At 41.8% G+C, this 25808-nt stretch overlaps 2 protein-coding genes across 2 annotated transcripts; both read left to right on the top strand.

Annotated features, from left to right (window-relative positions):
* On the top strand, positions 1–4347 carry LOC110400545 (lipase member M-like). The gene is given in 6 exon segments (XM_021400499.1): positions 1–186; positions 1430–1547; positions 2235–2364; positions 2366–2419; positions 3105–3214; positions 3905–4347. Coding segments are annotated over 6 exon segments (588 nt in total). The 5' UTR covers positions 1–177; the 3' UTR covers positions 4072–4347.
* LOC110400538 (gastric triacylglycerol lipase-like) lies at positions 12041–25655 on the top strand. The gene is made up of 11 exons (XM_021400488.1): positions 12041–12216; positions 12417–12498; positions 15869–16007; positions 17766–17880; positions 18798–18996; positions 19567–19676; positions 20966–21102; positions 21679–21819; positions 22933–23004; positions 24392–24460; positions 25415–25655. Exons 3-11 carry the CDS (start codon positions 15876–15878, stop codon positions 25646–25648), a joined length of 1209 nt encoding a protein of 402 aa, XP_021256163.1. The 5' UTR covers positions 12041–12216; positions 12417–12498; positions 15869–15875; the 3' UTR covers positions 25649–25655.

The following is a 25808-nucleotide window of genomic DNA, read 5'->3' as shown; positions in this document are numbered from 1 at the left end:
TTTTCTTTGTGTTAAGAAACAGTTCAGTTTTCTTTGTGTAAACTTCCCTTTAACATGATCTAGTTATGAGTTGTCCAATAACACTAGTGTTCCCCAGAGTTACCTAGAAAAGTTTCCTAATTAACATGCAGAATAGGGACTTGGCTTTGTAACACAAGTGACTTCCTTTTCCGAAGAATGAATGTAGTTAGTTTCTACAAAAATGTTGTTCCTTTCCTTGGATTCTCTGATGCTTTTTGCCTTGATGGAGAGCAATGCCCTAGCACAAATGTTAGCAGAGAATCCAGACTGCTGCCAAATTCCCCCAGAGATGCTTAAAGCCAGCTTTGTTCAGTTTAATTAACAAGTAGAGACCACTAGACCAGCTGCATTCAGTTTCGAGCAGGACTTCTGTCACCAGAAAAGCACGGAACCTGCCTGGACACAAGTGCAGGGCAGGACTCCTGAGAGATGAATATATTGTTTTACCCAGAGAGAAGATACGGCTGTGTTTTGCTGTGATGCATTTGTTTCAAGGAATTAGTTGTTCAGAAGAAATCAGAAGAATGAGCAGAACTGTGGATCCTGAAGCATTTATGAATATTTTAAGTTTTTTTGGTGGAATTACCTGGGGACAAAGGAATGCATGGTTCACAGCAGAGGAATTTCTAGGTATTGTGAATTAAAAGGTTGATAAGCTGCCTTCATTTAACCCACCCTCCCTAATCATTCTACATGGTACCGTTTTCTGTTACAAAGCAAGGCAAACCCCTCTCTTTAGTACATCTGCAGAGTTAATTTCCTTTTAATATCAGTTACTAGTTTGGCACTCTCCCCATATCTGAAAGAATGAACATCTGGAATGCCATGCAAGCATTTCATCAGCAAAGAAGGCTCTGAATTACAAGCAACTCAAATAACCAGCATAGATCTGAAATGGACAGCTTTACAGAAGAACACTTCTCACCAAGCAAGCTTGTTTAGATTTGTATTTGCTTGCTAGAATCTTGTTTTTTCTGTCCTGCGTGAAAATTTACATTTAATAATTCTGCAAGTACAAGTTCTAAAAAACTATCCTCTTTCATAAATGCACCCAGGCAGCTCCTCATCTCAACTCTGGGAAATGTAAGCTCCTGCTATCAGGTTGCAGTGGTTTTTGCATCACCAAAACACAAGGGTTTGTGATCAGATGACAGCGGTACAACAGTTTTTAGAAACTATTTTAACTGAGTAGTTAAATCCTGGAGGTCACACAAAGAACTAAAGAAGTTTGTGGTAGTTTGGGGGTTACACTATTCTCATCCTATGTTGTTTCACACAAATGCTTAAAAACATGAAAAGAAACCCCAGTTGTAGTTGCTTTCTAATATTTCTTTGCAACAAATATCTTAGGCAGGTAATGCATGAAAAGGACTTGTGCAAACAAATGCATTTCTTCTTTCTCTTGCAGAATGAGCTTATTACGTACAAAGGGTATCCCTGTGAGGAGTACAAAGTGATGACTGAAGATGGTTATATCATTACTATTAACAGAATCCCCTATGATACCCAAAATCAGAGAAATCCAGGTACAGTTCTTTAATAGGAAACAAAAACAGCCCAGTTAGTGTGCATTCTAGAAAGAGATACTGCATAGTTATAGGACATCTACCAGAGCTTGTGCACACAAGTGAAATTTGAGTATTCTAGCTGCCATGAACAGCTTGCAAAATCGACAGGATTTGTCAAGCACCTCTGCTTAAAGTAAAAATCTTCTACAGTATGAATTAAGCATAGTAATATCTTCATAATGAGTTGATGAGTAAAGTTAATATATGTGCGTGTGTATATACATAGCATAGAAGATGCAATCTGTCCAGTCAGCCCATTTTGCAAGGGCAGTTCCAGCTTCTGAGTTTATTTTTGCTTGTACCTGTTTAATTTCAGCATCTGATTCGTACTTTGGATACAGGAAACCTCTGTAAATTATCCCATATCTTCCTTGTTTCTATCAGTGTTGAGAATCTTAAGTAATACAAACAGTGACTTGAGGCTGCCAAGCCACTGTTCTCTGATAATCAGACTTATCTTCCCATAGATCTTTCCAAAACTTAACAAGACATTCTCTCTTTACAGAAAGGCATGCTTTGTTCTTATGATCAGCTATCTCCCTTTAAGAAATCCCAGTGTTGAATATGGGACAGTAGTATTCCTTAACTACCAGAAAAATCAAGAAATTTTATGAAATGTTATTTTGTTTCTGACTCGGTTTTCAGTTGCAAAACCTGCTGTATTTCTCCAACATGGACTATTGGGAGATGCCAGTAACTGGGTCACAAATCTGCCCCAAAACAGCTTGGCCTTCATGTTAGCTGATGCTGGCTATGACGTTTGGATGGGAATTGCTGGTCAGAGAACATCAGAATTGTTCCACTGATCAAGATGAGTTCTGGGCTTTCAGGTAGGTCAAAACATAGAGGAGTGTATTTATTTCATTAGGTTAAATCAGGGATTAACATATATTACTTTTTAAAAAGCATTCTTGACATTCACATCAGCTCAGATGTCCCTATGCAATTACATGGACTTGAACAGTGGTAGAGTCTACTCACGTCCTTTATTGCTAGCAGAGTTCAGGCTAGAGGCACAGCACCAGGGAGGCTCAGAGGGATCTGCGCAGCTCGTGTCCCAGCTATTCTGGTTTTGGAGGGCTTTTAGAAACACTAGTCTGTATATTAAAATGACACAAAAGAAAAAAAAATCACAGAAGAAGAAAATGTAAAACATTTTTTTTCTACTTATTTGAATGAACATTGAAAGATACACCATTTACTGAAAAATTGTGTAAAATGCATGAATCCATAGGAAGATCTCAACTAATATATCACCACCTGTTACTTGTATGTAGACCTTTACAGTTCAACCCTATGCTCCTTGAAGTCAAAATCCTCTTGTTGATGTCAAGAGAGAAAATAGCCCAGCAAAGCTCAAGCAGTACTTTCTATATCCAGTGCCCCTAAACACTGGATATAAAATAGCTAAGTGATTTACAAAATAGTTCATTTGCCAATAAGTCTGTAATAAAAATGTAAATTCAAATAGTATTTTAAATTATGCACACCTCTCTTCCAATCTTCTACCTGCAGTTTTGATGAGATAGCCAAGTTTGATCTTCCAGCAGCAATAAATTTCATCATAAAGAAAACCGGACAGGAAAAGCTGTACTATATTGGCTACTCACAAGGCACAACCATCGGTAAGTTACACACAGCAGACCAACACTTCAGGAAAGCCCAGTTTGAGACACTGAATGTACCTGGGCTTTTCATCAGCTCTTTGCTGGAATCAAAAACACATGATGAACTGTTTTCAGCATATAGGCAGCTTTAATTTATATTATAATCATAAAGATGATTAAGCCTAAGAGGCCAAATGCACCGCAGCTGTAAATGCTTCAGCTTAGAATTATACCAGAAATTATTTTGAGCCTTTTTTTCCTTTCAAGATGTAAGGGTGTGCCCAACAGCAGCTGGTTAGCTAAAAAAAAAAAAGAAAGGAAAACAAAATAGGAAGAGGATGGAAGAGAAAGGGAAGTTGGCCAGTTTGTGACACCAAAAAAAAGAGTTTGAGAGGAAGGAAAACATCTGCAACTCCCAATACCAAACGCATTTATGTACATCAAAGTATTTATGTATATTTAAATGAACTTGGGAGAAAATTGCAAAGGCAAAACATAGAAGTTAATGTCTCTGAAGTGGGAAGTAAAACCACAAGCTGATAATACAAGGAGAAGAGCTACTTCACACTAAGCTAGGCTGAATTACAGCCTCCGAACAACTAACAAGGTTGCCTGTAGTTTTGAGATAGCAGAATAGTATATATAAATATCGAAAACGGTTTGAGGTACAAAAATTATTTTATTTTCACTTCGTTTTTATTTCTACAGCTTTCATTGCTTTTTCAGCAATGCCAGAAGTGGCTCAGAAAATCAAACTCTATTTCGCTTTGTCACTTGTCACTGCTATTAAGTATGCCAGAAGCCCAGCAACAAAGCTCCTCTACCTTCCTGAAAATATGCTCTGGGTATGTGGTATCTTGGCTTCAGGTGTATGACTATATACTTGTTTGCTCAGCTCTTAAAGGGAACATACAGAAGGCATAGGGCTTCATAAAGTTTACCCATTTGTGGGTGGGTAGATTCACCTTATGATTATAGTTCATACAGGACAATAGGGAAAGCTTTTCTGTAAGGCAGTAATGTGATATTGGAACAAGTTACCCAGAGACTCGGCACAGCAGCGCAGACCCTCGAGATTTCCAGTATCCCTCTAGAAAAAGCCACAGCTATTCTGGTCTATTTCTGCCTGTAGGAGGACTCCAGATGAAACTTCCAAAAGGTTCTTGCAAGCAACTTTTTGATGGCTCCCTAAACCAAATTAGAACTCCCTCTAAACTTCAGCTTTTAAAAGGCAGGAGAGGAGCAGGCTGAATGGCTGAGGGGGTGCCAAGCTACTTACCAGATACAGGCCATCAGTAATTCTGAATTCATGGCCACAGAGGATACTCTGATTCCAAGAGTCATTGGCTCTCATCAGGTGTGACTGTTAACATCTTTTGAAGGCATGCCAGCCATGCGGCAATGTTCTGGGAATGGTGGGAAAAATGTCTCTTGATTTGTCTTTGCAGATTCGGGCAAACTAACTAACACAAAAAGGTAAAAGGAGGCCAAGGAGAACAATGTATGACATTTTTCAGGATAGCACACAAGGTTGGGTTTCTGCACAGTCTTGGACCTGCCCACAAAATATCCACTTGCTCATCCTATTGGTTGCCATTAATTGCAGCAATAAAAAATTAAATTATTGATCTCCAGACCAGTAAACACTAAAACCAGAAATGAATGTACTCATTCACAGTGCTATGAAAATCAACATCAAATCAGTGTGGCAGATCATATGTGCAAAGCTACTTATGCATGGAATTATTTGCAAGCTTAGAGCTAAAATATACATCAGAGTTAACTTTCAACACATACCTTCATTAAAAATGATGTAACAGCAGTTGGGCAATGCCTCACAGGTTGATGCAATGGAAAACATGTAGGATCATTCTTGTTTGTGGTAACATCATCTGAGAAGGGAAGAAAATGAGAGAACCAACAAAAGAGCCGGGTGAGAGGAAGAGTCCAAGCACCTCTTAAAAGGGACACTGTACAATGCACGTTCTGAAATGAATGCTACCTTTGTCTTTCCCAGGGTTTGCTTGGCAAAAGAGAATTCCTTCCCCAGACTGAATGTCTAAGGAGGCTGCTAGTCTCTCTCTGCAGCCACCATGATTTTGCCAGGCTTTGTAGAAATGTCTTCTTCAGTCTGGGGAGCTATAACATGAAAAACATTGATGTGGTACGTACAGCTCTGTCATGGTTTTATGATTTTCGGTTATTGGTACTCCACATCATAACATCATGTAGTGAATGTACCTGTTCCTCAGAAGAGAAGGACTACTACAGTCCCCACGGTACTTTGCTCCTCTGTTACCATTTCCAGCCGGAGGGAAAAGATAAAAGCTCACAGTATAAAAACTTGCAGATCACGAGACCTCATCCCTTTTTCCGCCGTCTCTCGTCTTGGCAGCACCTCGCTCTCCAGCCGTCTTATCGTCGGTAGTAGAGTAAGGCCTACCTTGACTTTGGGACATTTTCTCTCTGTGTGTTGGATTTATCAGCTTAAATTGTAATTATATTGTATTATAGTGTGTTGTTTTGCATTCTGATATTTTATTTAGTAAATTAGTTTTGTTTCTCCTCAGATTGTTGCCGCTGTTCTTTGCTCTCAGGGCCATCTCCCTACCCTTTTCCCCTTTCCCCTTTTCCCGGGACGTGGGCCCTTGGGTCCCCCGTCCCCTTTGTCACGGAATCGGGCCTAACGCCCGTAAACAGTTGACAAGCTCTTACCAGTTTGATCAAGAGTTTAAGATTCTGCTCCCAAAACCTGTCTGCCATCCTATAGAATGAATCCTGAAATTCTATTTTTCCACATCACACAGCAGGGAACAGTCCCAGTACCAGACAACGCTATCCGCTGTTTGCCCCAGCGCTGGCAGAGCAGCACGGCCTTGCTCCTCACAAGAGCACCCGGCACCATCCCCACAACCCTCAGCTGCTTCAAATCCCCCAGTACTCCAGCCTGCCCTCTACCAGACCTCACCTTGGGCACTGCCTCCTGGTTCATACTGTTGCTGCAGGTCTCACTGCAGATCCTCAGTGTGCTGGCACTTCAAGCTGTAGGCCAGACCACCTGAGCTTCAAAGTGTTGATACAGCACTTTCCAGTAAATGCCTCAGAGCATTCTCTGAGGAACAACCATACAGCAGCTTCTTAAGAAACCCCTGGAGAACAAGGATGTGTTTATTTCCAACACTCATGTTGCTCAGGCTATTGCAGTTCCTTTTGCTCTTCTATCTGACAATGGTTCTCCTGTACATGGGGCCTGTGGCAGACTCCCAAATAAATCACTTGCTTTGGGAGTGAGACTGCTGACTTTCCACCCAAACTTCTCCATCTTTTAGATTCTTTCGTGTTCTTGATCATCCTGGAAAATGTTCTGGTTGGCAGCTGTCATTTCTCTACTGCTCCAAAGCTGATGTGCATGGTGTTCTGGGGGATTCTTTGGTCAAACCACTTTGCTTTCTCTTGGTTTTATTGGTACAAGATGCTGCTGTGGCTGCTTTTGGTGCACAGCTGAGTAGGAGGGACAAAGAGAACATTTACTGAATATTTTCTTTCAGAGCCGGGTCAACATGTATATCGCACAAACTGCTGCTGGAACGTCTGTGCAAAACATAGTCCACTGGAGTCAGGTACAAGTGAATGAACTTCTGGCACACAAAATAAGTTCTAACCCTTGGTTGTACTGTATGGAATGCAGGTAGCTGATGTCCTGCTGTGAAGACATTGCTCACTGCTGGGAAATATGTGCAATGTATTCTTTGCAATTAATATCTCAATTCAACATACTCTTTTCCATTGATCTGTCTTTTGCCAGCAGAATAGAAATACTTACCCTTTGTGACACAGGTACATGTGAAGCCAACAGCAAAACACTGAATTTGTGTATGTTAGAGGTTGTATATGCAGCTGTGTATAGTACTCTTTTTGTTGTGTATCCAGTACCCTGCACAAATGGTGTCTACGCTTCAGTGAAAAGCCTGCCTTAAGAAATGACCATTTATTTCTCTAGTGTGGGGTCAAGAAATGACCAGAGACATCAGCTGCTTTGTAGAATATCAGATTTCATGGGTAAGGACCCTTGTATTTTCATCTCTTGTTTTCCAAGCTCCCTTTGTGGGCAGAAATAGAACTATAAATAATAAGTCCTTCATTTATTTACAAAGTACTGTGCTCTGTCACAGCACATCCTCAGCAGCAATGCTGATGGAAGCTGCCTGTTTCTCTTTAGGCTCCTCACACAGGCTGTTGTATGCAGGCAGGTTTCGTGGCAGCACTGCGGGCTCTGCAGCAGAGCAGAATTCACTTGCAAGCAGGTGAGCTTGCAGGAAAAGCTTATGCACTTTTCAACACAGCAAACACAAGAATGTGTTTGAGTTACAGCTGCACAGGCATTTACTCAAAATCAAGCAACACTTTGACTGTGAATTCACATGAGATATTAGATGTAATTAAGTTGTTTTCATAACCATTGCAGACTAGTAAGGAAGAAAGGTTACAGAGGCATGGTGAGGGAGCTCTGCAAATAGACCGAGGTTTAATTTAGCATCTAACCATAGGCTAGCAGGTACAACATGCAGGAGTAATACTCCTAAACTGCTGTTATTACTGTTATTATTACAGAAGTTAACCAACACCTTGCCTCAGTATTCAGTCCCACTGGTAGTACCTCTTATGGTGGAACAACACATGCAGTAGGCAAAGCCAAAGAGCATGAGAGGAAATTTAGAAATGGTGTCTTCTGTATTCAAACAGGAGAGGGAAGAGAAAACATACAAAGGAGTCACTCCCAGAGCTGAGGGATGGCAACGTGACTGTCAGAAGACGACACAGCAGCAGCATGTAAGGGAACTATTTGGAGGCAGTCACTGATAGCAAGTTTACAAACTAGAACAAATTGCCCTAGGTCTTTCTACCGATGCACTGATTCTTTTGATGCTGATAAAAATGTTTGACTTCTTTTTGCTGCTTGAGGCTTTTAACCAACTGCTGGCTCTTTCCTAGCTCTTAAGAGAGAAAAGCTTCAGCTGAGGCTTTGCATTGGTGTCAGAGGCTTAGGAGGGAAAGATCCCCATCACCTTCCTGAATGACAGCTTTTTAACTACTCTTCTCTGATTCATCCTATTAGGAAGCCCATTCAGAGAAGTTCCAAGATTATGACTGGGGCAGTTCAAAGAAGAACACTGAGAAATACCAACAGGTACCTTTCAGTGAAACAATATTGTCACCCTTGGACAATGCAGAAGTGCTGGGGAAGAGAGCAACGATGTAGTAGGAGTTACATTTTCTGAATACATGTAGAAGGATTTAGCTACCACCATCTGTATTATGACTTCCCAGTTTGGAATTTAACAGAGAAAAATACATGCATTAATGTCAACAAAAACTTTTAGAAAAAGAAAAAAGAAAAAAAAGAAAAGAAAAAGAAAGAAGAAAAAAATATATAAAGGAAAATAGATAGGAAGACCAAATCTTGTTTATGAAATGGTCGATAGTAACAATAAGAAAGAAGGGGTGAAGAGACAGAAAATGAATTTGAAAAAGAAGAGAACATCTAGTGGATCAGACCAAAGAGGAATCTTGCCTACTACCATGACTGACAGTTGCCAAAGGGAAACAGTATTAGGAAGAAGGCAAGTGGAGAGTCCTAATTTGTCTAATAGCTACCTCTAGGTTCTGGATGCCAGAGACTTTGACCTTATGCACACCCTGAGGAACCTCTCCTCCATCCAAGTCTCTGAGCCCATCCTTGACCCTCTGACCCTTTAGGTCTCTACAACAGTCTTTCATTAGTAGTTTAATGTTATGTGTTTTAATGACGGCTGGCATGAAAGGTAGCTTCCTTTGGTTTGTCTTGAATTTTCTTGCCCCTCGAAAGTCACTGGATGCCTTCTAGGTTTTGTGTAATGACAAATAATGAGATAATTATTTCCTGTGCTCTTTCTTCATACAATTCATGATTGTTTAAGCCTGTCTCCTGTCCCTGTGCTAGCCCCTATTTTCCAAATTCAGGAAACCTAAGCCACTTCCTCTCTCCTCCTACAGAAGTCACCTCATGCTCCTTTTCATACTTGTGACATCTTGTCTTTTCTAACCAGACTGTGTACGTCTTCTGGGGCTGACCAGTACTCCAAAAGGAGTATGATAGAGGTTTATCCAGACATCCTCTGTCTTGTTCTGGGCTCCTGCCCTACGAATTCCTAGCTGAGAGAGCAGAGATCTAACTACAGTTGTCTGGCAGCTCAGAAGGTGTTTTTCCTTTGGCTGTACTGTCATCTGGATCATCACTGTGAACACAGGCAGAAAAGGCAAGTGAGGGCACTTCCCTACCCTTTGGCAGCTCTGCTTTGAACAACACTGACCTAAGAAAACATCAGATCATAGAATCATAGAATCATAGAATTAGCTAGGTTGGAAAAGACCTACAAGATCATCCAGTCCAACCATCCACCTACCACCAATAACCCCACTAAACCATGTCTCTCAACACTATATCTAAATGTTTCTTGAACACCTCCAGGGATGGTGACTCAACCACCTCCCTGGGCACCCCATTCCAGCACCTGACCACTCTTTCAGAAAAGTAGTGTTCAGAGAAGATGCATGTTTAAAGCTTGTTCTGCTTTACTGGACATTCATTTCAGCACAGCTTCATGTTTTCCAGGCTACTCCTCCTCTATACAATGTAGAAGAGATGATTGTACCAACTGCAGGATGGACTGGGAGACGAGACTTGCTCGCAGATCCCAAGGATGCAGCCATTTCACATTCTCATATTCAGAGGCTCCTCTATAACAAGAAGATTCCTGAATCAGCACACTTGGATTTCGTCTGGGGATTCAATACACCTGTGTGTGTTTACAAGGAGATAACTGATCTGATGCAGAAGTACCCTTAACTCACAAGCAGTAGTTGTACCTGGCTGACCTTCTCCGAATATGATCATTGATCTCAAGAAGTTTTCCACTGATAACATAATTTCTCAGTTTATTGGGCTGGCAGTTCTTGAAAGGCCTGTATAAGCTGAGATAACTGTAGCAGTTATAGCATTTATCAGTTCTGTTATTAGTAAGATGATAACTAGAAAGTAAAAATTGAGTTCGCACAAAATATTCAGTACTGGAAATAGAAAAAAAAAGTTGGTTTGTCTTCATTTGAAAGAGAGCCCTTCCCCAGACAGGAAAGGGTTGCTTTGTAAACAGCGCTGAAGAAATTATCATCCTATTACATCTCCTGGGGGAACTCTGTCTCTACAAACCTTGCTGCAGTGATTGTAGTTATTGCATAAAAACACTCACTTGAAGGGTAGCCTCCTTGGTTATTGGGTTACAGTATTATAGCTCACTGTGCCTCCACAATGAAGTGCCATTACCTGAAAAGAAATACAGTGCACTTACGGTGTCACTTTTCAGAGTGACACCCTTAGTCTCCGTTTGAATCAAGCATCAAGATGGGTGAAGTCTGGGATGCTAACCAGCAGGTACAGCTGTCACACTAAGATAGCTTACAGGTGACATTATATAACTCTATAAAGTGGTTCATAAACCAAAAAAATTAACCATGGCCAGTGCCGCTTCTGTCCCTTTCCCTTCCAACACAACCAACAGGCCTGTTTTGCCTCCTGAGTGTTCTGCTGAAGCCCATTTTTTCTTCCTTGGCCTCCATAAATATACAGTTTGAACCAATCAAATCAGCTTCCTTCCAGGCAGAGACATCCCTTCCACCCAATATAAATTCCTAGGGACAAATGCATTGAGGAAACTAAGCCCATCAACAGACTTACTGCTGCTAAGGGAAATGCGGGATGACTTGAGACCTAGTTTATGAGTTAGGCTTGGAGATGCAACAGCAATAGCAGAGCATCCCTCAAATTCACTTAGGAAAGAGACTGCAGCTACGCACCTATCTTGCAACTTGGGAGACCAAATAAGAGGCGAGGTGTTGAAATTTTTGTCATGGGAAATCAGTAAAAACAGGCTGGACAAGTGGTACTGGAAATATCCTGGAGACTGTAGATCTCATCTTGGGATATGAGGAGAGATGCATCATCATCTTTCAGAGCCATTCTGACTGAGAAAGTTATGCTTTGATGAAGGTTTATCACTCACAGACATCAAAGTTATAGTGCTTTTTACTAAGAGATTATCTTTTCCATCATTACACATAATGTTCTTGTGGTGTAACCCCATCAGGCAGTTCAGCACCATACAGCCAAAACCACGACAGTTCTCTATATTGTATGTAAAATAGAACTGTTACTGTGGCTTCTCTGACAGTCTGTTCTTACATCACTCCTTTCCTTCTTCTGCCACCCTACAGCATTATATTAGCAGCTGAGAACATATATCTTTCATCTGCTGTTCTTCTAAAAGCTCGGCAGTCAGTCCATGACAAAACACAAGCTCTTCCAAAGACATCCATGAGTTAACTGGCTGAAGGTCTGGTGCTCAGGCAGGTGGATTCTACTTTGACTGTAGCCTAGGGGCTGCCTAAGAAAACAAGGTGCCTTTCTACCCACCATTCTAGCCATCAATTTCAGTGAGAATGAGCCTCTGAGCTGACCAAAATTAATCCAGCAGTTAGACAGAGGTCTCCAAAGATACCGTGTTTTCAAAGTTCCTGAAAATAGCCTGGGAGAAACAAGAACCCTTGTTTGTTCTCTCCCTGGGAGAAAGGTTATACAAAGCATTCAAACATTCTTTGGCATGAGAGGGTCTCTATGTGAGCCATGTCAACTCTGAGAGACTAACCAAGAATAATACGGATATCAGGAGTGGTGGTGCTCACTCAAAAAACACATTTAGGAATGTGTGTGCAATGATAAATTCAAAGTTAACTTAAATAAATGCAAATCAGTAGCAAAAAGAATATTCTTGAGACAGTATGTTGAGAGAAATTAGACACTTCTTCCTCTTCATCCTAAAACATTATATTCAAAGCAGCCCTCAGGATGGGAAATTGTACAGGTCAAGGTCTGGCACAGCCCCAGGGAACTGGAATGCCCAGGTCCATGCTGAATACCATAAACACTGGTATGTAAGCAATTGTTAACCTCTCCTGCTCCGTGGTTTTGTGAATTTAACTGGAAGATCTTTTTCATCACAAAGATTTCCTCACTTCTGATGCTCTGCCAAATCAGCACTTAAACATGCTCTACAATATATGCTGCCAATTCATGACACTCGCTATCCTGAAGTGCTCATTGTGTTTCAACTTCCTTTTACTGGCATAGGTTTCTGCCAGTGAATCATTCTGCTGCTGGAGACAGACAAGGAACTGCAGCAGAAGACACAAGTAAGGCAATCAGAGCAGAGGTAAGTTGCTTGTACATATGTGTTCGTGATCTCTTTCTCTGTTGCCTATCTCCATAAAGACATGCAGTCTTGGTTTTGTGCAGTTTTAGTAAGAAAAGATGGCTTGTTTCCTCTTTGATCTGTAAGCCTATTGCTATGCAGGGAAGTACATTTACTCAAGTTAGAAGACAAATAAGTTCAACCTGAACAAAAAAAGAAAAAGAAAAAGAGCAACTATTTCATTTTCCTCTACTTGTTTTTTCAGTGTAAGTACAAGGGAATTAAAGTCTAAGTATTGAGGCAGTGTATGTAAATTGGACATTCAGTTCTTGAAGTTCCATGCACATGTACGCTTCGTTAGTAAACCAGCAGATTCTCGTGTTTATACAGATACATTTCTGAAGGTCTTGTAGCTTAGTTTCACTAACTCTTAAAAGTCCCAAAAGAGCTTTCAAGGGCATTTCTTTCTCTTTTTTTTTTTCCTTCTAAGTATGTTTTTTTTTTTTTTTTTTCTGAGAGTTTACCATGCCCATTGTTTCCTGATTTCACTTCTCTTGAAGTCTTTGCTCCTGAAGCTTATGGGAGCGCTGGCCTGCCAAGACTGATGTTACTTAGCCTGCTGCATCTGATTTAAAAGGTGAATACCTGGAAGTCCGTGAGGCATGCCAGCTAAGCTGTGTGATAATAGAGTGCTTTGAGAAAAAAATCACCCTAACAAGAGAAGTGATTTAGCCTCTCCATTGCCCCAGTATGACTTGCTAGTGATTTGAAAGCACTCTGAGATATTAGCAAAATGCTTTCTTCCCAAATCAGATTCCACGTGCAGAGAGGGGGAGCTGTATTTTACTCCCACTGGGACAGAGTAAAACAACAGAAAGCAGAAAGGAGTACTGTGCTGACTCAGTGTGTAGCTGGGAGGCTTCCTGTTTGGACAACAAAAATTAAGAAGTATTTAGTATACAAACAGAACGGAATGGTATTTGTTTTGATGCCAAGTTTAAAGCTTTGGGTGTTTCCAAACCCTGCTTCATTGCAGTTGTCTGATGACTCAGGAGGTTTGGCTTCTTTAAGTATGTTCAGTAAAATTTGAAGGTTAAATTGAAGATCAGAAAAAGTCAGAACTCCTTTTTCATAAGGAGATTCAGAGAGTGCAAAAATCTCTTGGGTACCTCTCCCTCACACCCATAAATCCTGATCATCTTCCTCATTACTTGCCAGGGAATACTCTCTTATTTTCCCTTGATCTATAGCTCAGTTTCCAAGCTCAAATAAAAGTGGCATATCTTGCTATAGCAGATGTTTTACACTAGAAGCAGGCTCCAGAATGTGGAAAACCTCCGTCCTTCATTAAAATTGGATTCTCTGTGTTCAGTCTACCTAGCAATACATGGTTTCAGAAAGATTTGTTACTCAAGCCTGCTTAACCTCCTAATGCAGATGGGTCTCCTATGAAATTCCCTCACAAACCCTGATGACCAGGCACATGTACTGTGGCTGCTTTGGAGCTGTATGAATGCTGATTAGCTGGCTAGGTCACTTGTGCTAACTGCTCAGCTGGTTGCAGGTGTCACGACTGGCACAAACCCCCTGAATAGTCCTTCCCCTGGGAACCCCATTACTTCAGAGGCTTGTATCTCAATGTTGAACTTAGCAGAAGTTCATCAATGACATCAACAAAAAAAAGGATGGACAGAAAGGTGAACAAACACCTATGGTGACAGAAGCATGCCCTGTTCTGAGGAAACGAAGCCTACAAGAACCATAATGTCTGCAGTCACCACTGGTGTGTCAGTCTTACAAGCAACCTTGGTGAGCTGAAACATTACATGGCATTACTCATCACTTTTGTCCCATGGATCCTGTTGTTGAACGTCAGGTAGACTTCCAGATCTTTTAGATAGTTGTCCACTTGCAGAATGGTTGATACCTATCTCTCCCCAGCCCTTATTCTTCCCTCACACAGGCAGACACAGCACACAATCATAATTAGATATATCAGAGCTTTTCCAGAAGTGTAAGCCAAATCGTGAGCTTCATGGATGAACACTTTTTGTGCATTTCTTCACACTGGAACGAAAATTCCTATCACACCTATTTGCAGCTCTTGTGTAGGCAAGGAACACTGAACACAACAGCATTGCTTTTGCTATTCAAACACATTCAACTCACAGTCCCCTAAGTGGTAGCTTTCTATGACGCATTCCCTTTGTGTTATAGCTGATATGGTATTCCCTTTTCTAGGGAAATTTGGAGGCAAAATCTGCATGTTGACAAAAAGTTCAGGGAGGCTCGCAGGGAGCAGTATTCTATACTCATCTACTGGGTTCTGGGAAAACAAAGACTAAAACCTGTGTAATGGTTTTATGATTTTTGGTTATCAGTATTCGACATCATAACATCATGTAGTGCATTGGGAGTTAAAGAGTTAATGCTCCAGCTCCGTGGATCGTGGATATTTGCGGGTACCTAGTCCTAAGAACTACACTTCCCAGAGGATTTTGCTGCTCTGTTACTGTTTTCCGTTCAGAGGGAAAGATAAAACTGTTCGCAGATCATGAGATGTTTTCTCTTCTCTTCCTGTCTCTTGTCCTGGCAGCAACTCACTCCCTAGCTGTCTCATCATCGGTACTAGAGTAAGGCCTACCTTCATTTTGCACACTCTCTCATTTTATTGGATTTATTAGCTTAAATTGTAATTATATTGTATTATATTGTGTTATTTTGTATTCCAATATCTTATTTAGTAAATTAGTTTGTTCCTCCTCAGATCGTTGCCGCTGTTTTATTTTTAGGCCCATCTCCCTACCCTTTTTCCCTTTTCCCTTTCCAAGGTCATGGGTCCGTGGGTCCCCTGCCCCATTCAGCACGGAACCGGGCCGAACCTGCCCGTAAACCGTTGACAACCTGAAAGCATATCTACTGTAGGAGACATCAGTATAAGCTGGTTCTAGACAGACTGCACTCTCCGATTTCTATTCAGAAAAGCTGCCGTACAGTCCAGCCAGGAAAGAGCAGGATGTTACCTCCCCACAACCAAGGCAAGATTTACAATGACGGCTGCTTCTTAGAGAGAAAGGATAGAGGCCCTTGGCAAAATACAGTCAGTTTCCATTGTTAACTGCCCTAAAAATGAATGATTCCATGGTTTCTCAGTGGTAATAGCCATCAATTTTGAGAGACAGAAATACTGGGTTCAGAAGTAGCAGCAGAAAAAATGTGAGAAAAATGAAGACAGAGGAGAAGGCTCTTGGATGAAGTGAGCAGCAACAGGCTGGTGAAGAAGCCTGTGTGTAAATGGATGAGTCAAGCAGCTCTATGCTTGGGGCTTTCTGTGCAACTCCACAGCTCTCTCTCTCTAAAGCAAGCACACTGCATCTGCTCTTTCACACAGCCCCAAGATGCGGTGTCTCCTCATGCTGCTGTGCTCCCAGGCTGTTGCCTTTTCAATAGGATTCATAGCACCTCACACTCTGAAATCAGAGGAAGGACTGCACAGAAAGCAACGCAACCCCGAAGACCTCATGAACGTTGTAAGTTGTGCCATTTTCTCTGCTTACCTTCTTAACATGTCTTTCACAACACCGCTACCACTGTACCATCTCTAACAGGCCATGAGAGGAAGCTTAAAGAAGGGCTCACTCCCAATTGCCCATTTTCTCAACCTGCCTTTTCCAAAGAAAGAGTCAGGACTGCAGTGAGGGCCAGTTCTGAATGCAGTTGGGACAGATGTGACCTGTGTGCATCGTGCCAGAACAGAGACACAGCACTGGAATAGAGCATGCCAGCTCCTGCTCTTTGCTCAAAATCCCAGCAACTCCCCAGAATCTGCTGGAGATCCAGGACACTGAATTTTAACCCCAGCAGTGTCTAGGGTGTGTCACACTCCAGTGTGTGACTGTTGGGTAGTGCACACAATACACAATTTCAGCCTGAATAGTGAGCTTTCTCTGCCTGCATTTAGGGTGAACTCTAACAGATACGTGACAAACATGTGGCTCGTAACTGTGACTCATGCTTTCACAGTCACCTCTCCTAGCACATCTTGATGTTTCCCACTAAAGTTGCACACAGGAAAAGGATCTGGGGATGATAGTTGACAGCCAGCTGAACATGAGCCAGCAGTGAGCCCAGGTGGCCAAGAAGGCCAATGGCATCCTGACTTGTATCAGAAATAGTGCAGCCAGCAGGAGCAAGGAGGTAATTGTCCCTCTGTACTCAGCACTACTGAGGCCGCATCACAAGTGCTGTGTTCAGTTCGGGGCCGCTCACTCATGAAATCCACTGAAGCCCTGGAGCATGTCCAGAAAAGGGCAACAAAACTGTGAAGGGTGTGGAGCACTGCTGTTATGTTACGGGGAGAAGCAGAGGGAACTGGGATTATTCAGGCTGGAGAAGAGGATGCTCAGAGGAGACTTTCTTCTCTCTCTACAACTCCCTGAAAGGAAATTGTGACAGGGCAGGGGTCAGCCTCTTCTCCCAGGAAACAGTGATAGGACAGGAGGCAATGGACTTAAGTTGTGCCAGGGGATGTTCAGGTTGGATATTAGGAAACATTTCTTCTCAGAAAGAGTGGTGATGCACTGGAATAGGCTGCCCAGGGAGGTGATGGAGTTACCATCCTGGAGGTATTCAAGAAACGTGGAGATATGGCACTGATAGACATGGTTAGTGGGCATGGTGGTGATGGGTTGACAGTTGGACTAATTGACCTTAGTGGTCTTTTCCGATCAACCTTAATGATTTTACGATTCTATGCTCAGTACAGTGGCAAGGGAGGTTGAACCCCTCCTTCAACCAGCAGATTCTTACAACACTAAGTAGTCCAAATACTGTGAATTTGTAATAGGTTTACATGGCTTACCTAACCATACTTTGGCAGGAAAGGACTCATTATAGACTAAAGACAACATCTTTTGGCATAGTCTTTTACCAATACTGCAGCATGTTTACTCTCTAGAAAGATACCATCTGTATCAGCCTGGCGCAGCATGACAAATTATCTCTCTTGGACTTGCTGTGGGAGCTGATGCAGTCTCCCTTGGGGAGACAGCACCTGAACACAGGGAAACCTGTCTTTTCACACTCCTCTCCCCAGTCGCCACACTTTACAGCAAGCAATGGATCTGTTGCCTTTATTTTCAGACACGTGGGTCTAGTGAGGAGGTGGAAGCTTTCAAGATTTGCAATGCTCTGAAGGCTGAGCACAGCAAAGTGCCACCTTCCTGCCTTCTTCTGCCTCAGAATGGGATGGCTTGCATGTTAATAAGCTCTCCTTTGGCTTCCCACAGAGTGAAATGATCAGGTATCATGGATACCCATGTGAGGAGTACGAAGTTACCACGAAGGATGGATACATACTTGGCGTTTTCAGAATTCCCAGTGGGAGGAACATGCATAATACAGGTGTGACACAGCTATAACACATAAGGAAGGTCTGAGGTCCAACTCCTACATAGGTACCCCATCTTTCACACTTGCATATGCAACAGCATGATCTACACCTTTCCATCTCAGCAAAAGCAGCTAGCCAGGAATGTAGTCCAAATTCTGAATCCATCAGAAGTCCTCACATTTAGTGCCTCTGTCCTTATTTCAGATTTTTCCAACAATATCCCAGTTTTTCTCTCTCATGTGTGTTGGGGGGGGGAGGGTTTAGAAAGATTTACCATTAACATTGTAAGTAATATAGACTTAAAGTAGCAAACAGACAACTGGTTAGGCACATCAATATTAATTCTCATTCTTCTGAAAGACAAATATTCTTAAAGAAAGTGATGAGAAATTAGGCCATCATGGAAGACCAAATGCCTTTTATCTGAATAGAATAAAAAAATTCAACTTGGAGGTCAAGGTACCCTGGATAGTGCTATTTCATTTTTTACTCCTTAAAATTATAGAATAACTTGTTTTTGATACCTCCTTTGGAGATTTGGACCAGCCTCACCCTCAAAATAAGTCTGACTGAAGTTAGACTGAGATCCTCTCTTCCACATGCTGTTCTGCCATCAGCATTTTTCAGCTGTAGATAGAGGGTTTCAACCTGTACAATGGCTGTCCAGAGCAGAAGTAGGTGGGGACTGGCCACCTCATTAATGTTTTTGTTTGTTTGTTTGTTTTAATTTGCCAGTCCTTACATGAAATGGTTAAACTGCTTGCATGGTACAAACCCTTCACGTTTCTCAGCCCAATAGCTATGCATAATTCTCCTGGGAGCTTCTTAAAGGAAAGACTTCAAATCTCTCACAAACTGAACTCTGCACTCAAATCTCAAACCAGCATTAACTACTGCTCCAATATAAGAATATTTTAATATTTTCCAGGACAAAAGCCTGCAGTCTTCCTACAGCATGCTTTTCTAGGAGATGCCACCCACTGGATTTCCAACCTGCCCAACAACAGCCTGGGATTCCTCCTTGCAGATGCTGGCTACGATGTCTGGCTGGGAAACAGCCGAGGGAACACCTGGTCTTTAAAACACCAGACCCTTAAGCCCACCCAGAAGGAGTTCTGGCAATTCAGGTACTATGTGGAGGGAGAATTACTCAAGATAGAAGGTCTCAGAGGACTAGATAGCTTCATCCTGATGGGGTTTTTGCTTAGCATCAGAAAACAGACTCTACACCACCCAAGGAGAGTTAAAGAACCAGACAAAAAAAGGATGACTGCTAGTCCTCACAGTCGGGAGCACTGGCTGAGGAAGAGATCTCAGACACTGGGAAATTAAAGGGGATGCTGAGGAAGAGGGAGTCAGCACTGTGAGAAGGAGATCACGAAGCTCAGCTGGAAAAGGTTGAGAAGCCTTGTCTGGAGATCACTGATCTCTCACAGCTGAAGTCAACCAAAAGAGAAATGTGTTTTGTAACCCCTTCTAGTGAAAGCCTTGATTAAATTCACTTTCCCAAGGGTGGAAGATGATGGTTTTGCCTCTCCTCTGCTGACACCCCAAGGTACCAAGCAATCTGTCAGTATGGATATGTCCTTCTTGTCTTTGAGTGGATGCTGCTCAGTGCAACGAATGAGATTGATGTTTAGTAATTCAGATTGTGATAGCTCAACTGCCTGCCAGCTTTCTGTGTTTCTCCTCTCTAGCTTTGATGAGATGGGTAAATATGATATTCCAGCAGAGCTGTACTTCATCATGAATAAAACCAGACAGAAGGATATATACTATATTGGTCACTCTGAAGGCACTGCATCAGGTAAGGTCAGGACACTTATGGTTCACAGTCGTTTGTGTTCCCAGCTGATCAGGAGGTGGGTCTCCCAACTGACAGATGTTTTCCTTGTCTGTGGAGAAGTGCCTTCTGAGATTGGAGTGCAAAATATTTGAAACTTTTCTAAAAACAGCTTTGGTTGCCATTAATAAGCAAAGAAATCTAACAGCAGTTAGAAATGTAGTCTAACTTTTTAAATAATTAGAGACTTAAAAGTGATTCCTTACTGAGTACTCCAGATACTGGCACTGGGCATTTTTTTCTTAAGTTCTCAGCACCTGGAATTTTAATTAAGTTCATCTTTTGTATTAAGATATACAATTATTTTCTTTGTGAACTGTACAGAAAAACTAATAAGAAAAAAAATTGCATATAAATTACACAATTTAACATAATAACAGACAAGGAAGAAGAACCTTAACATTACTAAGTTGTATGACTTAATACCTCTTATAAATACTTATGAACTATGCTTTAAATAGTAACTGGCCACATCACCAGAGACTGGAAATTAGGAACTAAAAAGCATTAATTACTTATTTTCTCCTAGAGCCAGCCTTTAGCATTAACCAAATTTGTGGCTTTTGAGTGCAACTTCTTTTTCAGCATCAGCTAAAAGATTCTGATGTTTACAGCTTATGTGCCAGGTCCATAAGTGGATGTTGATTAGAAATGAGCAACAAACTACTCATTAGGGAAATCTGCCTGGAAAAAGAGATGAAAATGTTGGAAAATCATATAACATCATAGGCCCAGACCTTTCCTTTCTTATCCTCTCAGAAGAGTATTAAAAGATTCTCAAGGCAAAACAAGCTAACTATACAGATGCCTTTGGCCTAAACAATCAGTTGAAAATTCTCAAAGTTCCCAGTATTCAGCTTATTATTCTACTGCTCCATATAAACATCTACAGACATTTAAAGGCTGTAATCTGAAAATTTCATTTCTTTTTAAAGAGAGTTTTATGAACTTTAGAGGGATTCTGATCTCATCACCCAAAACTCACTGCTATGTCACCTGCAAAAACTGTTCTGATAAAGGCAATGTCCAGACATTCTGTCAAGTTCATCTTGAACTCTGCCCCCCAAATAAAATTCATTTCAGGATTTAGCATTAACGATTGCCTTAGCTAGAAGATGCAGCACAAACACATACAAAAGACATTGGGCTACAAATCTAGTCCCACTTCTCTTTTGCAACCTACTTCATAGTTGTTTATTTTTGCCTGTTGAAGATGTTTTCACTAACTCAGGTTGGCTCTTCTGTGTTTGCAGGCTTCATAGCATTTTCTACATACCCTGAGCTGGCTAAAAGGGTGAAAGTATTCTTTGCTCTGGGCCCAGTAACCACTTGCACATATGCCATAGGCCCTTTGATGAAGATAACAAAACTTCCTGCAGCAGTGCTCAGGGTATGTCTTTCTTCCTCGCACAAGGCCCAGCTTACCATCACAGGGTCCAGTCTGCTCAATCTAAGCAAAAGAGCTTTCAAAGGGGCAAGATGCTGATATTGAGCTTGGGATAAACTGAGTGCTTTGGAAAATTCTCTTTTGAAATTCTGGGGTGGGGGAAACACCGGAGAAATGAAAGCTGGGGCTTGCGGCAGGTCCAGTGAAGCAGAAAACTGTCTCATCATAGGACTGTTGCTGTTAACTAATGTTTTGCTGGCCTTGTACAGGAGAAAGTATAACAGACATAAAAATAACGTAACAGCCATAACAATCTCAGACTTCAGAAATATGTCAGCACTGAGGCCACAACATTAGAAATTGAAGGATGTTTTCCTCCAGGACTGAAGACAGTAATATAAGCAGGAAGGGCTTGTGGTGCACCATGGGGAAAAGGACACTTCAGTGGGTATTAAGAGGAAAAGCTGCCTCAGAAATCTTTGAATACAGAGTTGGGAGGCTAGGCTATTATCAACAGTTTCTTGCATTAAATGCCCTTGTAACAGAAAAAAAAAATGTTGAACTTTTCCCTTCCCTCAGTTAGCACTTGGCTGGAAGGGAGCCATGCACCAGATTGGATTTATGCAAGGACCTGTAACGGAGTTCTGTACAAACAGCGATAGATTTTGTGGCAAAGTGCTCTGTTATATAGCCGGGGGCAACATACAAAATCTGAACACGGTAAGTATATGCAAAAACACTTGGTCAAAGTAAAATTAAAGTGATTTTGGAAATTATGTTTTGTACTACATCCTTAACTTTTTGTCACACATGTAAATATAATAAAACACAGCGTAGTTCTCAGCACAGATAATACAGGGCGTTGTGTGAACTAGGACTAGAGTTGATGATGAGACCAACAAGCAGACATAACCTATCCCAGAAAGAAGGGACTGAATTCAGTCTGGAGCTATATTGCATACATCTCTAGGTATGTCATCTTTTGGGGCCAACCAGACCAGATTTTGATCATATAAACATGGTCTTTAAAAAGAGCCAGTGGATGATAGAATCAGACTTCAGTGTTCTTCCTTAGCATGCAGATACTGTGGTCCTCTGAACAATCATTAAAAGGATGGAAAAGTTCTGCTTCTCCTTCCAAATTTCCGACTGCTTGGGCCAGAACTCAGTGCCAAAGAACTACACTAAGGAGCATGTCCCATTTTTACTGTTCTCAGAAATGGGCCCAACAGTTCAATTCACAACATGGAGAGCTACAGAAATCCCTTGCCCTGTGTCTGAGGAATGCACCACTATGAGATTCATAGAGACAAGTACTTGACTTGGGTTAAGTCACTAATGTTCTCCTCAGAGCAAGCTAAGTCTGAGAAAGAAACTAAGGGGATGGAATTAGAACATCTCTTTAAGAGAACTGTAAACACAAGCAGATGAAAAGGCAGCCCATGATTTGTAAGCTTGCTTCTTTAGCACCTGGAGAAAAGTAAGGAGAAAATGAATCTTCAAAAGACTTATGCATGTGTGGAGGTTAGGTAAGGATTCTATTCTGAAAGGACAGGAAGGTTTTTTGTTTTTATTGAGGGCCACATGATTACACTGTGGTACTGTATTACGTCGCCAGGTTAAGCTGGTTTCAAGAGAAAGCTCTGTGTACAGATCCATACTATTAACCAGCTACTCCTATGTCTGCCTACCACTCTTCTGTTCGATATTTGAAGAGTATCCTAATAAAATGGGTCTTTAACATGGCAGCATTGCGTTGCTCATATTCTTCTCAGTTTTATTCTGTCACAGCATTAAATCCCAGCCCTTATAACATTTTTGCTTTCTCTCCAGAGTCGAATAGACGTATACGTAGGACATTCCCCAGCTGGGACATCAGTACAGAATATTATTCACTGGCATCAGGTATAACTGCGTACTGGCACATAAACACTTACTATTGCTTTTTATGCAACTGACAGACTGGGGAGAAGACCAGAGGTAGTGGTTCTGGGAAATTCCCACTATATCTTCTCACCTAATGCACTAAGCGGCTGCCACTGGGGGAGAGCTGCTTCCCAGACCATTACCCAAATTGTCCCTCTGATATCAGGCACTGAGATTTCCCCAAGGCAAATCAGGCCTCGCTGCAGTTGTGCTCTAGTGGCTTCCAGCCTTCAGCTTTGTTTATGCCTTGAAAGCTGCGGAAGAGCACTCAAGCACAGCCTAGGCACTTGGCAGGCAGTAGGAGGACAGTGGAAAACTGAGCAGCCAGGGGATGAGCCAGAACAAAGATGGGATCCAGGTTGAAGCTCTTCTCCCAGAGGATTAACTGCAGCCTGGATCACCTCCCAAAGCCCAGCTGGCCACACAAACCCTTCTGCTGGAACAACGGGAAAGTGGGGAACAGCCTTTTCAGCTGGCATCGTACTCTCAGGCCTGAGTTTGGACCAGACCATGGCAAGAGAATGCCAGCTCGGAAGCATAGCACTGCACATGCACAACACTGTGACTATTTCTGCCAGCACTAGATAAAATGTTAAAATTTCCAGCATCCAGGCCATCAGCACCCAGATTCGGCAAACGAAAGCCAGGTAGCAGATTTCTATGACATCCTCAATTACTCAAACCTTGAACTCTACCCACGTGGGAGTAACTCAGGAAGAGTTCCACAACGGCCTCCCACCTTTCATTATATGAAACCACCCTCAAATCAAATTGCTAATCAGGCTTGAATTTTAAAAATGCACTCACCTTTCCAGTAAGACAGATTCAACTTCATTATTTTTTATGACAAAACTGATTCAAGAAGACTACCGCTAAGTGACAAGCTAATTACAATCCACGTATAGTAGCTGAACTCTTGTAAGGAAATGTCACCACTAGTGAGCAGATCAGACACCACTGACACACAAACGATGTATCAGTGTGATGTAAGGAGAAATGATATTATGCTAGACAGCTAATGATAACCCTGACAGGTTCTAGACAGGTCCTCTTTCCAATGTGAAAACGGAACACAGCCCCATGTCACAACTAACTGAAGTTACTCAAGCCAAATGTGAAAAACAAAACATACCAATGGCAGCAGCCGAGGCTCAGGACAGAATGTTAGCAAGGGCCAAGGCGACAAAGCCACTCACCCTATGGCCCATCCTCAGTACCCGGGGAAGCCTGCAACTAGAGGAAGGGCCGAGAGGAACTCACAATCCACTGTCTGATGCTTGCGTTCAGTCACGGGGAGGAAAATAGCACCAGCATTTTGCTCTGTCTCTTAACGCTTTCATTTTATCTGTCCTTGTTACAATACCAGGTATTCCATGCAGACCGATTCCAAGCTTATGACTATGGCTGGAAGGAAAACATGAAGAAATACAACCAGGTAAGGCAATATGGTATTCCTGAGAACTCCTCCTTGGGTTCTGGCAAAACTAAGAACGCAAAACTTTAGCACACATGACCTCAGCTGCAACAGAAAGTATAAAGTGGTCTGAGATAATGTTTCATCAGATCCTGAACTTAATACCAAATGTAAAAAGTCTGTTATTCACAGACAAAGCATAGACGGTTGCTTGCAGACAGCTAATAGAACTTCATTTTGCCTTCCCTACTGATGCAAGGTTGTGTTCAGTGATATGATGATTTACCTGCCATTCCAAATAAACCAAGAGCCACAGCCAAGTCCTAGGACTAGTTGAGTATGAAGCTCCAAAAAATCCTCTAGGCCTGCCTTTCAGTTAGGGAAGACCCTCCATATATGACCTCTCCATATGGCTGACAATTATTTCACTTTCAATTAGCACATTTTACTTGGAGACTGCTGTTCTGTACTACAGCAGGACGCCTTTTGCAGATTGAAAAGCTGCAAAGACACCAGTTCTGCCCATGCACAAAATTACAAATAGCCGAAGTATTTTATTGCTACTTGAGTCCTAAATATAACAACTAAGACCAAGAGTTGCACTCCTTGCCCTAGCAAAAATTAAAGGGATTCCCATGCTAGGTATACACCTGAATAAGCACCACAGTCCTTTCATGTCAAGGAGAGACACTGCTCTTTCTACATCCATACCTATGATCAGAACAAGCAGGTGTCAAAGTTCAGGACAACTCATAGCCATGCACTGCAGAAAAATTCTAAGAATAGGATGGATCGTTCCCTTCCGTGGTATGTAGGGACAGAGGCTAGGGAAGTACACATTAAGAGAGCAGACTTGATCCCTACTATTTTCCTGTAGTGAGTGCACAAGAGAAACAGACATCTGCACAAAATCCTTTTTTTAAACACAGCTTCTGGTATAACAGCATTCACTCAGATGTCCTTCCTTTTTTACAGCCTACTCCTCCTGCATATGAGATAGAGAAGATAAGCACACCCATTGCTGTTTGGAGTGGTGGACAAGACAAATTTGCAGATCTCAGAGACATGGCAAAGCTGCTTTCTCGGATTAATAATCTCTGTTATCATAAGCATTTTCCTGATTGGGGACATCTTGATTTCATCTGGGGCCTTGATGCAGCTGAGAAAATGTATGTGAAGATCATTGAACTACTAATAAAATACCTTTGAAACCACATGTAGAGTGTTGATCTGTTCACTATAAATCCCTGAAATTTTTATTTGGCAATAAAGATGATGCCTGAGGAAAAGAAACACAGAGACAGGCCTAAAGAATACTAGTGTGTTTACCTGCACTTGATTGTTTCTTGCTTTCTGCATAATTTGAGGT

This window comes from Numida meleagris, chromosome 5 (assembly GCF_002078875.1).
Source record: "Numida meleagris isolate 19003 breed g44 Domestic line chromosome 5, NumMel1.0, whole genome shotgun sequence".
Lineage (NCBI taxonomy): Eukaryota > Metazoa > Chordata > Aves > Galliformes > Numididae > Numida > Numida meleagris.
The sequence above is the reverse complement of the archived record's forward strand: the minus strand, read 5'-3'. Positions and strand labels throughout refer to the sequence as shown.

Excerpts from the sequence above, each read along its gene's own strand:
- LOC110400538 (XM_021400488.1), top strand. The coding sequence starts at position 15,876 with ATGCGGTGTCTCCTCATGCTGCTGTGCTCCCAGGCTGTTGCCTTTTCA. Across the intron at positions 21,820-22,932 it reads ACATACAAAATCTGAACACG|AGTCGAATAGACGTATACGT; the intron begins GTAAGTATATGC and ends CTTTCTCTCCAG. Across the intron at positions 23,005-24,391 it reads ATATTATTCACTGGCATCAG|GTATTCCATGCAGACCGATT; the intron begins GTATAACTGCGT and ends TTACAATACCAG.